General features: G+C 55.9%; 2 protein-coding genes across 2 annotated transcripts in view; both read right to left on the bottom strand.

Moving 5' to 3' along the window:
* Nucleotides 1-419: 419 nt before the first annotated feature.
* LOC123390974 lies at nucleotides 420-3236 on the bottom strand. Its single transcript, XM_045076136.1, has 2 exons — nucleotides 2735-3236; nucleotides 420-2106 (listed from the first exon to the last, which is right to left on the bottom strand). The coding sequence occupies exon 2, from the start codon at nucleotides 1958-1960 to the stop codon at nucleotides 923-925; it is 1038 nt and encodes a 345-aa protein (XP_044932071.1). The 5' UTR covers nucleotides 1961-2106; nucleotides 2735-3236; the 3' UTR covers nucleotides 420-922.
* Nucleotides 3237-9731: 6495 nt separating this feature from the next.
* Nucleotides 9732-21496, bottom strand: part of BEAN1 (brain expressed associated with NEDD4 1) — a 36192-nt gene continuing 24427 nt past the window's right edge. Inside the window, exons 3-5 of the mRNA XM_004744303.2 lie at nucleotides 19846-20106; nucleotides 12967-13117; nucleotides 9732-11997 (exon numbers count right to left, since the gene is read on the bottom strand). Of these exons, the coding sequence (XP_004744360.1) occupies nucleotides 11658-11997; nucleotides 12967-13117; nucleotides 19846-20106 (752 nt within the window). The 3' untranslated portion in view covers nucleotides 9732-11657. The remainder of the gene's footprint in view (nucleotides 11998-12966; nucleotides 13118-19845; nucleotides 20107-21496) is intronic.

Here is a 21496-nt window from a genome sequence, read left to right as displayed (position 1 = left end):
TGAGCAAGAGAATCCTGGAACTTGGTTTAGACAGGGACCTTTGGCTTTAGCTCGTGGATAGATGGGGTCATTTGCTTGCATGGGGAGTCTTGTGGGGAGAGCAGCACCTCTGGATGTACCCATTGTGTGCAAGTGTGTGTGTGTGAGTGTGCGTGTGCATGCACATGTGGGAGCAAGAGGTGGCTGGTGGAGGGGGACTCAGCCTAGATGAGGGGAAACCCCACCGCTGGATGGGGAGCCAGCATATGATCCTGAGCTCCAAAGTGTGGTTTTGTTCTCTTTTTTTTTTCCCCTAAGATTTTATTGAGGGAGGGAGAGAGAGAATGAGCATTGAGGAGAGGGGAGCGGAAGAGAGAGAGTGAGAGCCTGATAGAGAGAGGCAGTCTCCCCACTGAGCCAAATCCCAATGTGGGCCTCGATCCCAGGACCCTGAGACCATGAGCTGAGCTGAAGGTAGGTGCTTAACTGATTAAGCCACCCAGGCGCCCCAGGTTTGTTCTCTGTTAACCAGAAATTAGCAGCAAGAGAGGGGAGGCTGACAGAGGAGTCTAAGCGGGTTCAGAGTGTATTCTGAGTCTGTTTATCTACACAGCTGTCTTTTCATCTGCCCTGTGACAGGTGCCTTAAGGATGCTTAAGGAAACTGCCCCTCGGAGGTGCGCCCAAAGGATGTGGAGGGACAGGAAGTGCCCAGAGGAAGGCAAGAGGGGCGCTGTGCACCCCTCACTTCTCTCGCTCTTCCCAGCTTTCTGTGAGTGGGTCTCACCACACTCGCTTTAGCCATGAGGAAACAAGGCTCAGAGAGAGTGAGTGGCCCAGAGTTCCACAGTCAGTAGATGGCAGGGCTGGGACCTGAGGGACAGATGAGCAGACTTCTCCCTGTGCCTGTTAAGCTGTGGGTCCCAGCTCTGCTGCTTGAGTAGTCACTTCCCTGGTGGAAGAGCCGTGTTCTCAGTCAGGGTGTCTGTCCCGGTACCATCCAGGGGTGACATTTTCAGCTGTTGCCTGAGTGGTGGTCTTGGATGGGAACTCCCAGCTCCCACAGGAGGGAGGTAGTGCGTGTTGGGGGGCTCTCGTACATGAGAGGGTGTCTGAGTCACCCTCCAGGGCCGAGTGACCCTATTGTCTGGGCTGCTACCCTTGCTAGCTGGCTCTGGCCCCCGGAGAGGCTCCAGTTCACTCTCTTCAAGCCCAGGACCTGGGAAGCCCCTCGGATGGCGCACTAGAGTTGGGGGTCCAAGGAGTTGGGAGAGGCGTTCACAGAGCTCATCCATCTCGGAGGAAGTGTTTGGAGGAACAGTGTCCGTGCCAGGGGGGGCCAGCTCTGGCTCTACTTCTGGCTTTGGGTCCAAGGACTTCCCGGACAGTTGGGGACCTGGTGTCAGGCAGAGCTGGCTGGGTACGGTGACCCCCGTGTTCTCAGGAGCTGCATCAGGGATCGGGGACCACTCATTGCTGCTAGCTAAGGAGGTGACTGCCTCACCTGAAGCTGGACTGGGAGCCAGGCCTGGGCCCTGGGCTTGCCCTCCCTTCAGGCTGCTCGGGAGAAGGTCCTTGGGGAACAAGGGCGTCTGGTGCAGAACAAGGTCACTGTAGCAGGTCAAGAACTCCTCACTGTCTGAGCGTGTGCTGGCGCCCCACTGGGAGTTGAAGGGGAGCAGGGGGGCAGCAACGGGGTTGTGGGGCAACGTCGAGACCTCAGACAGACTCAGGGCCTCCGGCACAGTGCTCCGATGGTCAGGGCCCTCAGCCAGGGCCCTCTCAGACCCCAGCCCTTCGGGGGGCCCCAGGCCTGGCCGGCTCCCTTCGGGGCAGTTGTGGGCCTTCACCAGCCTTCTCCTGGAGCTGTGCCTGGAGTAGGGCCTGGCTGATTCCTCTCCTCTCAGTCCCAGGACCTGCCTGCTCGAGGTTTCCAGAACGGCTTCACATGCAGCTCTCGCCAGGAAGATCTCAAACACCATCTGCTTGGCGTTCTCCTTGCCGGTGGCCGGACTAGCGAAAACTCTGCCTCAGAGGTGGCCGCGTAGCCCAGCCTGCCCAGAAGGGTGTGCAGCGTGTGTTTGGAAAGCACAGGCTGCACCCGGTAGGCGAAGTTCCCAGTGTATGTCTGGAACCAACAGGGGTATTCATTAGAGATGGGACACAATGCAGCAGAGTGGCTGTGAGTGGCCGTTTGTGGCCAGGCAGGACTGAGGGCTGATGCCCGGGGGCACTGGAGGCTCCCTGAGAAGCAGGGGTCTGGAGCATTTGGCCAGAATGGAAATCTGGTCCATGATCATGTTATCCTCTGTCCCATTTTATAGAAGGGCACACTGAGGCCTAGAGACTGAACAGGACCTGGGCTCAAGTTAAACACAGCAAGAAAGTAACTGAACTGGGGTGAGGCTCCAATATCCTGGCTCCCAACCCAGCAGTCCTGGCCTGGAACATGAACAGATTATAGTTTCCAGAGCCAGATTCCTCCCCTTGTTGATTATGAGTTCCTCGGTTCCTCCTCTTTGGAGAGGCCTATGATCTAGCAGCTGGAGGCTTGTGCTGCCTGAGTTTAAGACCTATCTAGGCTACTTATTAGCTGGTGACTACGGATAAGTTGCATTAACCTCTTCTGCTCTCAGTTTCTCCACCTGTAAAATGGGACCAGAGTCAGTGGGCAGGATGGATATGCTGTCCCCCTCAGATGCAGAGCTCTGGCCCCTACTCGAGACCCCTTTGCTCAGAGGCGTGGTGGTGCCTACCTTCAAGGACCTGATTTCCTTCCTCCAGGGAAACAGAAGTAGGTTGACAGATATGAGCTCCAGAAACTCTAGTGCCTGTACCAGGTCATGGCAGACATGCCGGGCAGGGCTGGGCGCCCCCTGGGAGTGAGTGGTCCCCGGACCAGGGACCAGAAGCTCAGGCAGATAGAACCGAGAGGGGGCCTCTTGGTGAGGGCTGCGTCCCTGCAAACCTGCAGCCGGCCTGCCTCTGCCTCCTCTTGGTAGTAGCTGACGAGGTCACCCAGGAGGGACTCCAGGGCAGCCTCCTCTAGGCCCGGGGATCGAGGCTGGCTCATGGTGGCTCCAAGGGCCTGGGTGCCGAGGGAAGCCGTGGGCCTCCCCAGGCCAGGCCCAGGCTGGTCTGCCTTTGGCCCGCCCCAACGCTCAGACAGGAAGCCGAGGAGGAAGTGTGCTAGCAAAAGAGAAAGCTGCACACGGCCCGGCCCACCATTGCTTGTCACTCTGGGGGGCTCCGACCTGAGAGTGGCTGGGGCTGGGCCATCTCCCCCCCCACCCCCCCACCGCCGCCCTGGAGCAGTGCCAAGCTCCGCTCCGTCCTCGCCCGTCCCCAAATGGGAAGTCAGATACAGCAGCACCCACATCCGTCCGCACCCGTGCCAGCCTGTAGCCTTCAGCCCACTTCGGATGTGCCTGGCTAAGGTCCTTACGCTCCTGCTTGAGAATGTTCTCTGGCTACAGGAGTGTGCTCTGCTGGCATGCGGAACAAACGGCGAGGGCCGGGGTGTTAACACCCAGGCCCAGCCCTCGGCCAGCCAAGCAGGGTGGGCGCACAGACGCCCTAGCTTCTTGCATTCGGTGGGACAGTTCCGAGGTGTGTTCACCCTTGCTCCAGCGGTGGCCCACAGCAGTAACCTGCTCACGACGGCACGCTTTGCGGGTTCACGTCCCTCCCTTGTCTTCGTTCCCTACTCCCCTACTCCCCCTGTGCTTCCTGCCATTGCTGCCCAAAGACTGCTTTTGGGGTAACAGAGCCCAACAGCTATCCGTGTACTCTCGACCCTTGACCATCTCTCTCCTTCCCAGCCTTCTGCCGTCCGTTTTCATTTTTATTTTATAACTCACTGGTTTATACTCAGACTCGAGATTCGAATTCTGCCCTATGGCCCCAGAGGGGTGGGGATCGTGCTATAATCTCACCAGATCCCAGTGTTCCCTCAGGAGGAAGTAGATTAAAATGACAACAGAGATGGGGCGCCTGGGTGGCTCAGTGGGTTAAGCCTCTGTCTTTGGCTCAGGTCATAACCTCAGGGTCCTGGGATCGAGCCCCGCATCGGGCTTTCTGCTGAGCTGGGAGCCTGCTTTCCCTCTCTCTCTCTCTCTGCCTTCTTGTGATCTCTGTCTGTCAAATAAATAAATAAACCTTAAAAAAAAAAAAATGACAACAGAGGAGATTTTCTCTTTTAATACAGACCCAGGTATAAATTAGGGCAGCACGGTTAGGATCTGGATTCACCCCACTGTCTGAGCCCCTTCCCACATGATGGGGCAAGGTAAATTTGGGGAGATATGGGTGAGGGACAGTTTTCAGAGTTGGGCTTCCTCCCTTCCTTCCTTCCTTCCTTCCTTCCTTCCATTCAATCACCCAATACTTAATTAAGTCATGATTCACTCATTCAGCCACTCAATGACTCACTCCTTCCGTGTGGGTCAGCATTTCTCAAAGGGTGCTCCACACGGAGCCCTTACTGGGGGTTCATAATCAGTCTTATGTGAGTAAGAGTTTCCTGTGGCCAAATAAATTCTGCTGGGCTACTGAAGGGTCCCCTCACTCCTTGGCTCTAGGACTTCTCCTGGAGCAGGTGTCGGGGTGTGTTTCTGGGAAGGGGCAGCACGTGCACTCTATCCTGACTTCTCAGACGCTGGGTCCCCTTTCATGTCCTCCCGTGATGCTTGGGGGAAGAGCTGTCCCTGGGAAGCCAGCCTGTGTCCCCGTCCATGCTGTCCTGGGGGCTTCAGAAGCCAACAAGACAAAGCCCCAGCCCTGGGGTGGCTCACAGTTTGGAGAGCCCCAAGGACAGGGTGGTGTGACCTGTAGGAACTCAGCCCAGGATTCCTTCTCATCAGCTTTCTGTGACACTGGGCTGGCCTCCGGGCCCTCCCGTCACCAGGAAGGGCATCTGCCTGGTGCTTGGCCTTGTAGCTGCCTCAGACCTGGCCTCGCCACATCTGGGGGCTCTCGGATCCTTGCCTCTAGCTCCCTGCCTCTTGCAACCTCTCTTGAGCCCCGTGGCCCAAGGGGAATTCTATCCCCGCGCTGGGGAAGTCACTTTCTCATTGGAGGACTCCTTGATAATGGGTTGCCAGGGAGCAGCACCTCTCCTCCCGAGCCAGTCCTGGAGGGTAGCAGGTGTCAGTCTCTCATTTTCCTCTTCTGCCCCTTCAATTTGGCGTGTCTTCTCTTACGCTGACCCTGAGGCCTTCCCCTGAGGATGACCCCTGGGTCCTCCTGGGTCTATCTGGATAACCCAGGCTCGTTGCCTCCTCTGAGTGCCTTCGCCACGGAAGCGAACAGTCTCGGCTTGCGGGAATTGGGGCCTGCGCATCTTCGGAGGCTGTTACGCAGCTCACCATGCCAGAGGTATGAGACCCAAAGCCATGCTTTTCCCTTGATGCCAAAGATTTATAAGGGCAGAGAAGGGGGAATGGTGGATTTGGATGAGGGGGATATGTAGAGTTCCAGGCCACTGAGCTCTATGGAAGAGGCCATCGCCAGGCCAAGGAAAGGTGGTAGTGGTGGTGGTGGTGGTGGTGGTGGTGGTGGTGGTGGTGGTGGTGGTGGTGTGTGTGTGTCTAACACAGAAGGGCCTTCATTCTCATTGTCTCTTCGTCTCTGTTTCTCTCCTTGGCCCCAGGCGGATTTGCTGCCTAAGGAGCGGGCTGGAGTGGCTTGTATTTTTTTTCCTATTAAAAAAAAAAAAACTTTATGTATTTATTTGACAGAGAGAGACACACACACGGAAAGAGAGAGCACACAAGCAGGGGGAGCGGCAGGCAGAGGGAAGGAGAGAAGCAGGCTCCCTGCTGAGCAAGGAACCTAATTTGGGCTTGGTTCAGGACCCTGAGATCATGACCTTGAGTGGAAGGCAGATGCTTAACGGACTGAGCCACCCCGGCACCCCTTTTTTTTCCCCATTAATAGCCAAAGTTTAACAATTTGGTACAAACAATTTAATATCCACTGCCACCCCCCCCCCCATCCCGTGTAATTCTTCTGTTGCTTTTAGTTACTTATATATTGATATAACCACTTCACTCATTCTGGACATCTTGTTCCCCAGCTCTGGGGAAGCCCATTGTGCCTGTGAATTGTGTCTCTAGGGTGGGCCGAGAGCGCGGTGGGGAAGGCTGGGCCTGGGGCCGGGAATTCCCACTCTGTCCTCTGGTGCCTGGGTCAGCTCGGCTTCTCCAGGACCAGCCTCCTTCCCACCAGACCTCTGCGGCCCCGTCAGCTGTCGGATTCGGTGGTGTTGTCTGGGCCCTCTGGTGAGTGACTGGCTTAGTGAGAACCTTTCTCTGCCTGCCGGGCTGACTAACTTTGGTGACAATGCAGGAGACGGGGAGTGAGGGGGGCACAGGAGATATGCGGGAGCTGTGGTGGGGTCGGGGAGGTTGGGGGTCCCGAGGTCCAGAGAAGGAAAGGACCTGGCTCAAAGTCACAGTGAACTGATGACAGAAGTCGCGACAGCCAAGCGTCTGGGTCCCAGCACCTAGCCTTCCCTCACAGCTATCCCTGCTGCCCAAAGGCTCCCAAGTCCCCTGCAAAGCCTAGGAGCTCAGGGACACTCAGGACCCACAGAGTCTACAGGGGTGGGTGCTGCCTGGTCAGGGGCTCCCAAGTCTGCAAGTCTGCACTTACCCTCCTCCAGGCTGTTACACACACAGAGGAATTTGTTTTCATTGTAATTGAACAGACTGCTCTTGTCAGTTGTCCACTCCATAAGGCCCCCCGATCCCTGGGGTTCACCACTCAGAGGAGAATCATTCGAGTCTGGCAGGGATGGCTCAAATACACAGGGACAGGCCAGGAAGGGAAGGGCAGGCAAGAGGACGAGATGTCAGAGCCCAGCAGTGAGATAGGCCCTGAGGTTGGGCCTTTAGCCAGCCAACACAGACTTGGGACATCCACAGCCATTGCTCCTATGGGAGAATGAAGGTGACATGGTGGGCAGCAGAGCCAAGAGAGGCAATACACCTGCCCATATTCTTGGACCTCCTGGATGCAGCCAAGCCTGAAGCCAGATTTATCACTTGGACAATTTAGTTACGTGAGTCAATAAATATCCTTAAGAGGGTTCAAGCTGGGTTTCTGTCTCTTGCAGTTGAGTCATGGAGACAGGTAATGGGTCTCAGAACCTGCCAGAGGATAGCGGGTTCCCCTTTCAAAAGTTGCCTCTCCTCTCCCTGTAATCCAGGTGGTGTGGTTTTGTGGTGGGTCATGGAGCAGGCAGCTCCCAGCTATGGAGCAGAATGCTGGCCAGCCCCAGGACCTCAGGCGTCAGGCCGGGTAGGAGTTAGTGTGGTAAGGCTGGGGCTGTGACAATAGGGGCTGGGGACCTGGAGCCTCGGGATTCCCGGGAGAGATGCCTAGCAGGCACAGGGAGACTGCGACCCTGGGGGGCAAAGGCGTGCCCAGCCCCCAGCCCTGACATACCAGGCCTGACCAGGTAATTAGCTCTGACTGAGAGAGTTCACCTGACTGGGGAGGTTCAGTGTGAGGTCAAGCAGAGCAGAGCCCGCGACCAAAGATTCGCTCTCTCAGACGCCGCAGCTGCTTGTCGTTCTACCGCTCACGCCCGTGACCTGGTCAGTCATCAAGTGGACACCAGCGGTGGCACCTGAGTAGAAGTGGGTGGCCTCGGAGTGTGCATGGGGGACCCCTGAGTGTGTGGACGCCTAGTGTGGGGCGCTGGCATGTGCGCCCCAAAGCCGCCCAAGCGGGCATGTGTGTAGCCACGGGCGGTGTGAGCGGAGTGAAGCACACATAAGCGTGTGTCCGAGGGTGTTGCGAGGAACTTGGTGTGAGAGACCCCCCCTCTGTGTGCATGTGAGGGGGCAGGCTTCGTTATGTCGAGCCAGGTCGTGTTCTGAGGGGCGGCTGTGGGTGGCCAGACTTTGTATCAACCCTCCTTCCTCTCTCGGGTGATTCGGGCTGCTCATGCGTGGCCAGCGTTGGTGGTGTCCTGTCTGAGACCTTGGGGTGCACCGTGCCTGTGCATACTGGCCCAGTGGCAGAGCCTGCTGACCGTAGGGATAACTTTACCTGCCAGCCGTGGCATTTCCCCCATCAGAAGATTTTCTTTGGCCACAGAAGCCCGCATGGCTGCACCAGGGACAAGGAGAAAGCAACTCATCTCCGTCTTAATTACCAATCCTCCTACCCCCTTCCTGGTAGTGGAAACCATCAGGGTGCTTGAGAGTCTGTGAGCTACTGTGAGTGCTGTTGCCTTTCCTGTCTGGTGGCTAACTTTGAGGTGTGCTCTCCACTGCCTCCTTGGAGGGGGACTGTGTGACCACAACGTCCTGAACTGGCTTCCTTTCCTTCCTTGTTTCGCTGCCCTCTCCATCTGGGTGCTCCTGGGTCACCTCCCTCATCAACCCCTGGTGCCCTCCTCCTGTCCCAGGATCAGGTCCTGCCTCCGTCCTGTTCCCACCATCCTGAGAATTGTCACCTCCCCCTCTCACTGGGCCCCTGATGAGCCCCACTGCCTGGGGTGTGCTCCTCGGCCCCACCCCTTAGGCTGTGGCAGAGAGAGGCCAGTCTCCTTATAGGAGTGTGCTTGGACCTTGCATGTGGCGCCATGTGTAGACACAGGGTGTGTCATGGGTAGGGGAGGTGGGAAACGCCAAGCCCCGCAGTCTCCTGGGCTGGTGGGGGGATCCTGTGTGTCGTTGGAACTAAGTGTTGGTGTAGTTCGGGCTGGAGTGGCTGGATACCATCGCCGTGAGGGCTGCCACGTTCATTCTGGACAAGAGGGCCCCAGAGTACAGAGGTGGCCCCTGAGCCACACACACTGGTGTTGAGGTCAGAGGCGTGATTAGTTTGCATACAGGGAGGGGTGCTTAGGCCTCAGGCTGTGCCCAGAGAGAGAGGCTGGGGGGCAGGCGGGATTCCTGAGAATAGAATGCTTGACTGGCTAAGCCTCACGAAATATCACCAGGGTGGAAGACCAGTTCAGAACCCAAAGAGGTTTTGTCTACAACTGCTAATGTCGGTGGGCGGTGGGTTTGCAAGTGAGAGAAGGGAAGTGCGTGCTATTTTCCCAAGGCAGACCTGTTGGCTTTGAACAGTGGCAGCAGGCGGCCAGCAGGTGGCAGTGTGGGCTTGGAGTGGGTGCAGGATGGCTGGGACCTGGAACTGATGCTGTACCTTTCTTCGGGACTGAGTCCCACTTTCAGGGTACTCCCGGGTCTAGGACTCTGCTGGTGGATGCCACTCGAGTTCGAGTGGGAGGGAAGGGTGACAGAGGAAGGCAACCAGCCTCTGCCAGAGAAGGGATTAATGAACAAAGCCCAGGAAAGAATTTCTGCAAGGGGAAGAAAGCAACTCATCTCCGTCTAATTACCAATCCTCCTACCCCCTTCCTGGTAGTGGAAACCATCAAGGTGCTGAGAATGAACTGCTGGGCTAGGAGAAAGCTCAGTGTCCGGGGATCCTGAAGTCAAGTCCAAAACTTGATGGCCCGTGTTGGTGACACCCTGACCACGGCTCAGAGAGATGAAGCTGTGTTTCAGGGAGGTTAAGAAAAGAAGCGAGTCAGCGTGGAAGTCCCTGACTACCCCAATAGCCGTGTCAACAGGGAAGTGACAAGATTTCAGGGCTTCTCCTCTTGAGAGAAGGAAGGTACTTCCGATTTGCTGTTATTTACTTAACGTTCCTTACATGTGAACGATGGCCCGAGCCCCTTACCACACGCACTCCTCCCGAATATTATTTTTGCAATATTTTTATTGATACGATATATTTATTTTGAACACAGAAAAGATACATTGTTGCTTATTTAGCGCTTAAACCAGGAACGAGAAAAGCTGTTTAGCTCCATCCCTCAAACATTGGTGAGTACTTAGGGATTTTTATCTTTTTTCCCACAGTACTCTCTAGGGTTGCAGAAGCAGGATGCATTTCTTAAAAGAGTCCCATCCCTGGAGTGCATTTAAAGGCTATACAGTACAACAGACAGATATTTTTTGCCTAGAAAACAGTACACCACAGAGGCGGACAGAACTGCTTGTAAACAAGGTCCCTTTCCTGGCGGAGTTGGGTGCTTCAGGATGCCGCAGAACCTCTGCACGGATTCCTTTCGGTTCTGCACCGGAAGAAACCCTATTTCTACAGAAAGTAAAATTCACGATTGCCATCCTTGTCACCCTACTTCTCAAGAAAGGGATTACTGAAATGTCTTAGCCCTTCATTAGAAGAATGGAAATGGGGGGCGGGGGTGGGTGGGGGCGGGGGGGAGGCAGGGTGGACTCGAGTTTTCCACTTCCTGCCGCTGGCAATGCTGGCGGGACACTCTGCAAAGCTGTTCGGCTGCCTCCCTCTGGCAGGCTGGGTCTTCATCCATCTTCTTGGATGGAAATTGCTGGGAGTTGTGGGCCACTCTGTAAGCAGGCACACCCATATATCCCTTCCAGGTGCCTCTGGCGGTGAGGCCCAGATCTGATCTCTCATGGTGGCATGCTAGTATTTCGGGGGCCCGCTTCCCCAGTATTTCATCTCTGCAAGTGCCCTGGAGGGCAGGGGCAGAATGCATCAGCTCACGATTCCCAACTAGGAGCTGCCGCCCGGGGGAAGGGTAGACAGCTCACACTCGGCCATGGTGGTCAGCTGGGCACGCACTTAGTGAGGGGCCACGTCTCTGTCTCAGAGCTGTGCCCAGGCCACCCTTCTCTTCTTTGAAGACCCTCAGCCCTGGGCCGTGGTTGGACTGACACGGGGACAGCTGTAACCCACCACCACCACTGTCGCACGCCGGCCAAGGACCCTGCTCATCACCAGTCGCTTGGGGTGGGGGCCCTCCAAAATAACGCCGCCAGCGCCATGAGGCCGGGGGCACTGGGTTAGGGAGGGGGCGGGGGAGGGCGGTGAGGGCTTCCAGGTTGTGCCTGGGCCCCCAGGCCCATGTCCCTCACCCCGTAAGTGTCAGGGTGGTGATAGTGTGGCTGCCCTGGAATTGAGGGAGGGGTCCAGTGTGTGGCTGAACCTCACTGAGGCCTGTCCCACTGCCCAGGAGGGCGTGTTGCCCTGGAGTGGGGGTGGGGGCAGGCGGCCGACCTGGGAGGGTCAGGCAGTTTCTGGAGGCAGAATCAGAGTTTGGGCACAGCCTGCCAGGCGAGGGCAGAGGCAAACAGGCCAGGGAGAGGGGGGAGCAAGGCCCTGTCCCTCTCCAACTGTCTTCTCCCAGCATTGCCTGCAAAGGCATAACCACAGGCTGGGGAGGAGACGGGAGGTCAAGAGAGCTTCATTTTTAATGAAACCTTAGCAGATGGGTTTGTGTGGATGTGGGAGGGGGGCTGTGTGTATTCACATGTCTGTACATGTGTGGTGCGTATCTGGATGTGTGTGTGCATGTGTGTCAGCGTGTATGTGTATGTACAAACCATTTATCTGTGTGTGCACGTAGAAGTGTGTGCACAGCTCTGTGTGTGTGTGTGTACTTGTACAAACTATCTGTATGTGCACATGGGAGTGCTGTGTGTCCATCTGTGTGTGTGTGTGTAGGTGTACAAACTGTGTATGTATGTGTGCACGTGGGAGTGCTGTGTGTGCATCTGTGTGTGTGTGCGTGTACGCATGCCCTTGTAAGCCTGTGTGTGTGTCTGTGTGTGTGCACGCCCTTGTGGCTCAGCCCGAGGGACCGCAGGACCTGGCTGGCTGGGTCACTCACAGAATCCTTTCTGGACGAGAAGCCGGGGCCCGGGTCAGGGTGGGTGAGCCTGGGGAGCTCCTGGGCCCCGGTTCTGGGCCCGGCAGTGGCAGCAGACCTGATGGGGGGCCAAGCCCGCACACGGCCTCGTAAGGGGGCAGGGTATCCATGGAGATGGTGTGGAGGCCAGCCTGGCCCAGGATCCTCTGCGCCTGCTCGTATCGGCCCGGGCTGTGGATGATGCCCCCATACAGGATGCCATCCAGCACTGGGTAGGAGTCGGTCAGCGAGTAGGGTGGTGGTGCGTCCGTGGGGATGTACAGCTGAGTGGCTCCTGGTCCCATACATTCCTCATAACTGCAAGAGAAGAGGCTCCCTCAGGGCTCAGTGGAACCTGGCTTCAGGGGCCAGTGTGGGGGCTTTCCCGAGGGCTGGGAGCCTGGCGACAGGGACGGTTGCCCTGGAGGTTTGTCATGCTGGCTCTAATGAAACCCTCCAACTCCCCTAGGAAAGGCACCGCTGAACCACTGAGACTGAATTCTAGTCCTGACTCAGCCCAGGCTCCGTGTGAATGTGCTTGGGCAAGTCACTGAACTCCGGGTCTTGGATAGCTCAGAACAGTGGCCACGGCCGATGGAGCGGCTTCCTAGCCGGCACTGAGAGTGCATGGTCCGGGGCAGTACCCTCAGCCTGTCTGACTCTCCTGGGCCTCAAGTCATGGAAGCGGCCCTTCCAGGCTTAGAAGGAGACCCTGGGGCTCCTCAGAAACACAGAGGTGTAGGGCACTTACAGCCCCCCAAGGGGAATGGGGTACAGGGTGATGGGGCTGTGGCTGTTTGTGGGGCCAGAGGGGTCTCCTGGTAAGAAAGCAAAGGAGGTCCTGATCTCTCTTCTTTTTCCAACTATTAGCCTGTGGGTCATCTGTCTGAGGGTGCCAGGGAGAACCCACAGGCCCCCCAGAGAAGAATTCCCCAGTGGGACTGGGCTACCTGATGGTCATGAGTGCAGTTTGGACACAGTAAAGCCTGACCCAGTGCATGGGGTTTTGGGTTTTGGGGATGCATACGAAAGAGCCGGGGCCCATCCCCTGACACGAGTCAGAAGGAGCTGAGCTTCTCCTTCTCCAGTGACATCTTTTGAATCATGCCCTGTGTCATTGGGACCTGCTTGGTCAGGAGATGGCCACATCCAGAGATTTTCTGCATTTACACCGTTTGGGGGAGATGTTGCTATTTCCTCTGGACGGGGTGGGGTGGGGGGGCGGGTAGGGATTCATACCCAGTGCCCTTCCGGCTCCTGCCCTCCTCCCCCAAACTGTCTCCTTACCCTGGTGGAGAATCCGGGTACATATCTCGAAGCACTGTGGCATCCACGTCCCCATCAGAACTCAGGTCCAAGGGAGGGGACCAGTCTTCGACAGGGCTACAGCTGTAGCGTATCCGGTGGCTCGAGCGACTGTACGTGTGCCCATCAGACACTGCAGGGGACAGACATTCAGCCTGGGCTTTAGACCGGGAGCAGGGAGGGCCCTACATGTGTAGCTGAGGCCACTGAGACCCTGTGCTCTCCAGCTCACCATCTGGTTCCTCACCAACCGCAGCGGCCTGTCATTCTCTCAGAGCTATAGCCCCAGAATGTAAGCACCACTGCTGTGCTGGGCATGGGGTCTCTGAGAGGAAGTGGAGTGGGTTCTGCCCTGGTGGGACTCCCAGGGTGGTGAGCAGCCTGTCCTGGTAACAGCCTGGTACTGAGTCATGAGATTTGATAGATGCAGCACTGGCTCTATGGGAACAGGGATGAGCTGACTCAGCCTGGAAGTCAGGGAGGCCTTCCTGGAGGAGGGGCTCCTAAAGCTGGGTCTTATCTAGGAATTAGCCAAGAGAAGAGGGACAGACTGGGAAGAAGGAAAGAACAGTTGAGCTAAGGAAGGAGGTTAGAAATAAGAGTGTGGTGTGAAAAGGAAGCTTTGAAACTGGGACATGAAAACTGGGGAGTCAGGGAATGAGGGCCACAGAGGTCTCTGGGGTCAGGCCTCCCTTCTCCCTGCGCCCAACTATACATTATTCCCTTATTTATCCCAGGAGAATAGGCACTTCTGTAATGAATTCTGGCCACTCCATATACTGTCTTCTCTTCTGTTTTGCTTGTATGTTTACCATATAGTAGTACATTAAAGGCTCTGAAAAGTCCTGCAGCTGAGAATTGCATTTGACAGTACTTGGGCAGCAATTGATCACAGACTCTTCTTTTCTTGGATCTAGTAACACCGTTTAGGAAGTGCTGATAGAGCACATGCATTCAACAAGTGTGGTTCAGAGGGGCTCGGCGGGCGACTTGCCAGAGGTCACACAACAAATTACTGGTAGGACCAGAGAGCAGCTCAATAGCCTGGCTCCTCACTCTATAAAGCGCTCCACCTCCCTGTTTCTGGCAGTTCTAGTAGAGGCTAGGGGACAGGGGAGCTGCAAAGATGGCTGAGGCATGAGGTCTCCCCACCCACACTGGGGTCTCCGCAGGCTCCTCCCTTCAGAGATCAGGAGGCGACATCAGGGGCTTATCTGTCTGGGGTGGGGTTAGTGACCTGCTTTGAGGTCAGCAGCACCGTCTATTCCCATCTTACACACTGAGGATATCTGTCCCCATTCTCCATTCTACAAGCTGTATAATATTCTCTCCACTTCCTTCATCTCTTTTTGCCCACTCCTGATACAACAGTGAGTAGAAAAATCTGGACGTGAAACTCTATCTGCAGGTATAATCCCGGGGTTATCTATGGACCTTGAGAAAGCTCTCGGAAGAAAATATTCCAGACACGTTAACAGTGGCTCTGTCTTGATGACAGGATCATGACCCTTATTTTCTTCTTTATATTTTTTGTATTTTAAAGGTTTTCCCACGGTGAACACATATTACTTCTCTACTAGGAAAAAGGTCCCCAATAATGCATGCTATAAAAAGGAGCTGAAATGAGATTTGTTTCCCTTTAGGGCACCAGCTGAAGGGTGAGAATTTCTGGAAGAACTTGAGGAAGAAACTCAGGAAAGAAGAAAGCATGAAATAGGGTGAGGACAGAGGTGGGATGTGGGCCTCTGGGCTCTGGGGCGAGGAGGGGCCCACCAAACCACACAGGAGGTTAGGGCTTGTCTCAACCTCGGGAAAGCTAAAGCTGTGTCCTAGACCATGGTGGGAGAGCTGTGGTGGGCACGCCCGACAGCTAATGGAGCCGAGCACACTGCCGTGCCCCTCTCTGCTTGGGCATCTTTCCTGGGGCTTCCCAGAGGCCGAAGAGCTTAGGGAAACTGAGGCTAGCTCAGAACCCGATCCTGAGTTCACCCAGCTCAGCGCAGACAGAGTTCCTGAGGAACAGCTGGAAAGACTCCCCCGGCCCCTCATTTCAACTCCCCCAAATTCTTTTCTCATCTCCTCTCTCTACTTCCACGTCAGCACAGACCCCAGTGGTCTAGGCCTCTGGAAGTCCCCCTAGCCACCTCATGGGGAGTGAGATCTCCCTACCCCTTTGTTTGCCAAAGTCAAGAAACGCTTCAGCTCGTGATTTAACCCCAATCTGAGGTACACGCCCCTCCACGAGCCCAGGAATAGAGAACAGGAATTTGCACCCACGGGCACCTGCTGTGTTCACCCCACACCTGTGAGAGGCGCTGTGGCCGCCTCCTGCTCTCAGATGGGGAAACTGAGAGGTGGGGGCACTCACTCTAAAGCCCCAGCAAGTGAGAGACCCGATCTGCCTCCTAAAACTGAAGATCTTTCCATCTCACAGAAATAGAATTTGTTTCATTCACTCACTGGTTCATTCATTCATTCATTCATTCATTTTCAAACATTTATTGGCTCTTCTCTCTGTGCCCGGCTGGACGGCAGAAGGACTCTGTGCACAGGCAGAGGAGGGCCAATTGTGTCCTAAGGGCAATGGGGAGCCACTGAGGGGTGTTGAGCAGAGGATGGCACTTAGGTCAGTCACCAGGTCAGTCACTTAGGCTGCCTTGCAGAGAATGCCTAGCAGCTGCCGGTCAGGTGGCTGGCAAGGGGCAGAGGCCAGTGTCACCAGTGTGGCCCTGGCTTAGGTTTTCTCGGGGGAGAAAGAATGAAAAGAATTAACATGTATTGAGCATGGACCCGGAAGCCAGGTTCTGTGCGACTTAGTCCTCACAGTACCCTGTAGGCGTGGGTCCCTGTGTACCCATCATGTAGGTGACTCGCCTGAGCTACACACTGGTTAGACCACTTTCCCTGGGTTGAACAGTAAGACGAGGAAGATGAAGGCCATTTTGGATCCCTGGTTCTGAGGGGCCTGTGAGACCTTGAGGAGAGACGCCTGGGGGAGCCCTGGCTGAGGGTGACCGGTAGTGCCTGAAACAGGCAGGTGGCTGAGATGGAGCCAGAAGGGCGTGTAGAGAGAGGACCTGGGGCCAAGGGTTTGGCTTGGAGGGACCTTGCTATTCCTCTCCTCAGAGACTAGGAATCCACAGAGAAGTCTGAGGAGGCACAGGCAGAGCGCTAGGAGAGAGAGCAGGAGAGCCCAAGTCAGGGCAGCCAGGGGAAGGGGGTGTCTGGAGGACAGAAGTGTCCCCAGGGCTACCGGGCGGGTGCTTGTCAGTGCTCTGCTGCTTTGCCCTCCCCACAGTGAGGCACGGGGTGCTTCCTTTCTCGCCAGCCTCCTTCCAAGGTTCCTGGCACCCCTGTGCACCCTCCAAGAAGCTGTGGAAAGCTATGGGGGGGGCGTCAGTGCCTCTCCCACTGAGGCCTCAAGCAAGAGCTGAGAACCTAAGCAGGGCAAGGAGGCGGGAACCCTACACATGGGTACCCATGGGGACAGGGAGGCAGGGCTGCACCCGTCAGCACTGGGCAGCAAAGGCCTGATGCCAGGTGTGGCCTGGCTGTGACCTGCTGTCACACCACTAACTCCACAGAGATCAGGGCCAGGGCCTTGCTCATGGACCACCAGCCCTGGGCCTCCAGGCCCATCTCTCTTCTTAAGGCCAAGGTCGACCTCAAACCTCAGCTTGGGATTTACTCTGGCCCCCTCTCCCATGCTCTAAGTACCAGGCTCCTCAGGCCTGGGAACTTCCAGGCTGTTCAACAAGGTGCTTTGGTACCCCGGTCTTTAAAATGGGCAAGGGGCACCTGGCTGGCTCTTGATCATAGGGTTGTGAGTTCGGGACCCATGTCAAGTGTAGAGACAACTTTAAAAAAATAAAACACTAAATAAAAGGAAATGGGCAAACACAGCACTTGCAGTGAGGAGGAAATGGGGTGGTTCCTTCCCTGGTGGAACATCTTCTCTGGGTGAGATCCTGTGCTGGGCTATGGACCCCACTGGTCAAGAGCCACCCACAGGTCCTGTTTTCCATGGTGCAACCCTGCCATCCCATGACAGGGGCATTGGCAGAAGTGTGGGCAAATGCCAAGCAAGTACAGGGAAGGGTGATTCCATCCTACCTGGGCAGGATGTGGTGGCATTTGAGGTGGGCCTGAAGGACAAGTAGGCTTTTGTCAGTTGTTGTGGGGTGGGGGTGGGGGGGGTTAGTATGGGGAATGGCACTGTGGACCTAGGAAGAGCATATGCAAAGGTGTGGAGGTTCCCCTAACCCTAATCCTCACTCCTTATTGGGAGTGGGCATGCCTGGGCAAGAGCCTCCCACTCCTCCAGGGGCCGGCTGGAGCTATAAGCATAGGAATAAGCCAGGCCAGTGCTGGGCAGTGCTCCTGGCTTGTCTTCTTGGGGAGTCCTCAGCTTCTGGGGACCCTAGAGGGGACTGGGTTGGCTGAGCTTCCAGTACCTGCTTGATTCATGCTGACTCTTCTCTTTAGCTTCCCCTGTTGGGCAGTGAGGACAAACCACTGACCTGCTGACCTGCTGTCCCCTTCCTCCGTCGTGGCCACATGTCCCCTGCCAGGTGATGTCCCTCTGTGTCTCGTTGAGAGGGGCAGCTTCCTGCTCTTCTACTTCTCCTACCAGCATTGCCAGCGGAGCAACATCCAGGTCCACAGGGCCCCTAGGTCTTGGGTGCATTTGCCAGATGGGGCCCTGGGCCCATGGGGTGCCCCTGGTGCTGTTTCCCCCACACCTTCAGCCTCCCTCAGGGGTGCGACCCATGGCACGTGGTGGGGAGCCTGCAGGAGCCTAGGCTGGGCTACCTGGGCTCAAATCTGGGGTCCACCTGGCTGGTTGACCCTAGGTAGGTTACTTCAGCACCTGACTATGGTCTGAATGTTTGCTAAACCCTCCAGCCCCCAATTCTTATATTGAAATCTGAACCCCCAAGGTGCTGCTAGTATGAGTTGGGGACTTTGGGAGATGATTAGGTCACGAGGGTGAAGCCCTCACAATAGGGACCAGTGCCCTCACAAAAAGAAACCCCAGAGAGCTAGCTCATCCCTTCTACTGTGTGGGGACACAGCGAGAAGGACGTAGGCCCTCACCAGACACCAGATCTGCAGGGGCCTTGATCTTGGGAGTCCCGAGCCCCCAGAATGTAGAAAAAAAGTTCTTTTGTTTACAAGCCACTCCGTTTTTGGTATGTTTGTTATAGCCACCTGAATGCCCCAACTTCAACTTCCTTTAAAAAAAAAAAAAAAAAAAAAAAGATTTATTTATTTGACAGAGATCACAAGTAGGCAGGGAGGCAGGCAGAGAAAGAGAGGAAGAAGCAGGCTCCCTGCTGAGCACAGAGCCTGATGCGGGGCTCGATCCCAGGACCCTGGGATTGTGACCTGAGCTGAAGGCAGAGGCTTTAACCCACTGAGTCACTCAGGCGCCCCTCAATCTCAACTTCCTTATCTGTAAATTGGGAAGGCAATAAAAAGTAGTCTGACCTCCAGGACCACAGTAAGGGTGAAATGAGATCGTGCGTGAAAAGTGCGGGGCAATCAGTGAGTGTCCTGCCGTCCAGGTCCTCCCTGCTTTAGCTCCCGGCGGCCGGGTGCGGGAGGCGAGTTGTAGTTGCTGAAAGGTAGCCCCTTCCTCACCCAGTTAACTCTGTGTGGAAGGGGGAGGAAGTGGCACAAAGCTGCGGGGTGATCGGGGCATGTTGGGAGGGGGCTGTGGATTTCAGGCCTCTGGTCCATGTGGATGAGATCCCACCCAACCAGTTTTTAGATTTTTATTTTCTTTCTTTCTCCCAAGCTTTGCCTGTCCCAGAGGAGGAGGAAAGATTGCTAGGCCCTGCCATGGCTCTGGAGCCTCCAGGTGGCTTCACCTGTGGTGTGATGGTGGCCTCTGGGTCCATATGGCTCCCAGAGTCCAGGCCGAGGCTCCGTCAGGCCTCAGGGCAGGCTTTTTCCTGCTTTTGACAACCATTCTGGGAATTGAATGAACTGAGCTCCTTCTTGCTGCTGTTAGATAACGGTCCCCTTCCAAGTGTCAGACAAAGTCAGGTGGCTGCCTTCTCTAAACAGTTCAGGCCTTCTGGCCAGATGAACACTTTGGGGACTGGTTGCCCCAGGAATTAACCACCACCTCTGTGTAAGGGAGATTCCCCTCATTGGGAAAATCTCCAATCCGTTCTCTATGCCCTTTGCAGGCTCCCTGGGGGTAGAGTCACTCACTCATCACTCGTGCCATCATTCATCCATCCACTTATTCATGTGTCCAACTGACCCCCCACCTGTCTAGCCCACCACCTTCCTATCTGTCCATCTTTCCATCCATCCATCCATCCACCCCCCCATCTATCCATGCGCTCACACAGCCCACCCAGTCCACGCCGCCTGTATCCACCCACTCTAGCCATTCATCCTCTCTTCCTGTGTCCTTCTGTCCACCCATGTCGCCAACCATCTCCCACCCCACCCACTCACCCATCTTTCCCTTCAGCCACTGGTCTGTCCACTCGCTCGCCCCACCCCCATTCCCTCACCTCTCCATCTCCTCATCCCCCTCCCCATCTGTCCCCCCCTCCGACCCCCCCATCCCTCTCTCCCTCCGTCCTTCCACGCAGGTCCCAGCTGGACCAGCTGTCAGTACAGCCGGGCCCACACTGGCCAAGGCTGGGGAGTAGACCACACCCTTCCTTTGACCTTCAGGGTCACCTTGGCAGACTCCTGGACCTCTCAGGCCCCTGAGAGCCTCTGATCTCCCTGACCACCCCGTCCCACCCCTGGCAGGGCTGCCCCCCTCCCCTGTGTCTCCTGGGTGGCCGTCACAATCAGACAGGAGGCCAGGCCCCGGGGTGGACGGCAACTCACCGTATCCTTGCTCGTACTCTCGGTGGTAACGGCGGCGGTGGCGGTGGTGGTGGTGATGGTGGCGGCGGTGGCGGTGGCGGTGACGCTGGAGCCGGGCCTGCCGGTCCCTGCGGATACTGCCCACGATGATAGTGATGCAGGAGAGGATGATGACCACCCCTATGACTGCACTTGCCACCAATACAGGAGACACCAGCAGGTGGCTGTGCTCCGAGCTCTCTGAGTACGTGGGGTAGAAATAGCTGGTTCGGTTGTACCGAGCTATTGGGAACAAGGAGAGGACATTGAGTTGGGGCACAGACCCTGCCATGTTTCCTCTTCCAGCCCGGCTGCCCGTGAATGATGTGTCCCTAATAAATGGAGGACAGTCAGGCTTCAGCCCCATGGACGGTGTCCCAGCTGCCTGTGAGAGGGAGGAAGGGAACAGTGCTTTGCTCTGCTCCCTGAAGGAGCCCCTGAGGCTGCGGCTTGACCTCCCCTCCTCTTTTCTCCAGCTCTGGCCGGAGAGCTCAACTAGCTCACAGGTAGGAGAAGAAAAACTCCAGGCAATAGATTTGTCCAAGGTCACAGAGCAAATCAGTGGCAGAACTGAGGCCTGAAGTCAAGACTCAGTGCTAGATAGGGACTCTACTCCACCAAGATTTGAGGTTGGAAGGTGAACTTTACTTTGGAAAGGGGTCAGTGATGGATGGGGATGTTGGTCAAAGTATGAGGACTAACTCTGCTGGCCTCTAACACTGACCTCCTGCTTTGGGGGGTGAAACCTCCCCAGGGGGTTCCAGGGAAATCAAATGGTAACTGACCCAGACACGTCAAGGGGTTGGATCAGAGCAGAGAAGGCTTCCCAGAGTGGCTGTACTAATATTAAAAAAGACAGACTTCAAAACAAAAACTGTCATTAGCGATAAAGGGGCATTTTATAATGATGAAAGGGCAGTCTGTCAGGAAGTCGTAACAATTATAAACCTATATGCACCTAAGAACATAACCCTACGATATAGGGAGCAAAGGCTGAAGCACTGAAGGGAGAGACCAACGGCACGGCGGTAACGGCTGGAGACATCAGGACCCCACTTTCGACAAGGTACAGAATTCAGTTTCATGTCTGCTTTTGACTGGTTGGGCCTGCTTGAGTTTTTGGGGAAGTGCCAGCTGCTTGTTTTTATTCCCTTGGCTGTCAGCTAGCTACCCTAAGCTCAAGTTGTCCGTTTTTCCTGAAGACCCACAGCTGGAAAGGGGCAAAGTGGGGCTCTCCTCCTTGTCTCTCAGGCAAAAGCGATCCATTTAAATTGTCCAGTCAGACCTCAATTTAGGAGGACTCAAGCCCTTGGCTGTGGACATGGAGCATGCCGGCCACGCTTTCCTCAGTCGAGGCTGGCGACAGACGTTACTAAATGACAATGGTTCTTATTCCTTTTGGGTCCAGGAGGCAGCCTCCATGTCCTTTCTAGTAGTGGTCCACATGGTGATTCCACCCAGTCAGGGAATGGAGCTTTTGGTCCCACTTGCCTAGTGTGACCATGGTGCCCTGTGCTACTACTACTCTGCAGCCAGTGGCCAGGGCTTTGGCTCAGACTGGAGCTGAGCCATGGTCACCTATTACTGGATTCTCTCTAGTAAAGTCCAGGCTGCCCAGCTGTCCAATTGATGT

This window comes from Mustela putorius, unplaced genomic scaffold (assembly GCF_011764305.1).
Source record: "Mustela putorius furo isolate JIRA1106 unplaced genomic scaffold, ASM1176430v1.1 tig00000174_pilon_pilon_pilon, whole genome shotgun sequence".
Classification (NCBI taxonomy): Eukaryota; Metazoa; Chordata; class Mammalia; order Carnivora; family Mustelidae; genus Mustela; species Mustela putorius.
The sequence above is the reverse complement of the archived record's forward strand: the minus strand, read 5'-3'. Positions and strand labels throughout refer to the sequence as shown.

What these genes read in the sequence shown, in the direction of transcription:
- LOC123390974 (XM_045076136.1), bottom strand. Translation starts at nt 1,960, where the DNA reads ATGGTGTTTGAGATCTTCCTGGCGAGAGCTGCATGTGAAGCCGTTCTG.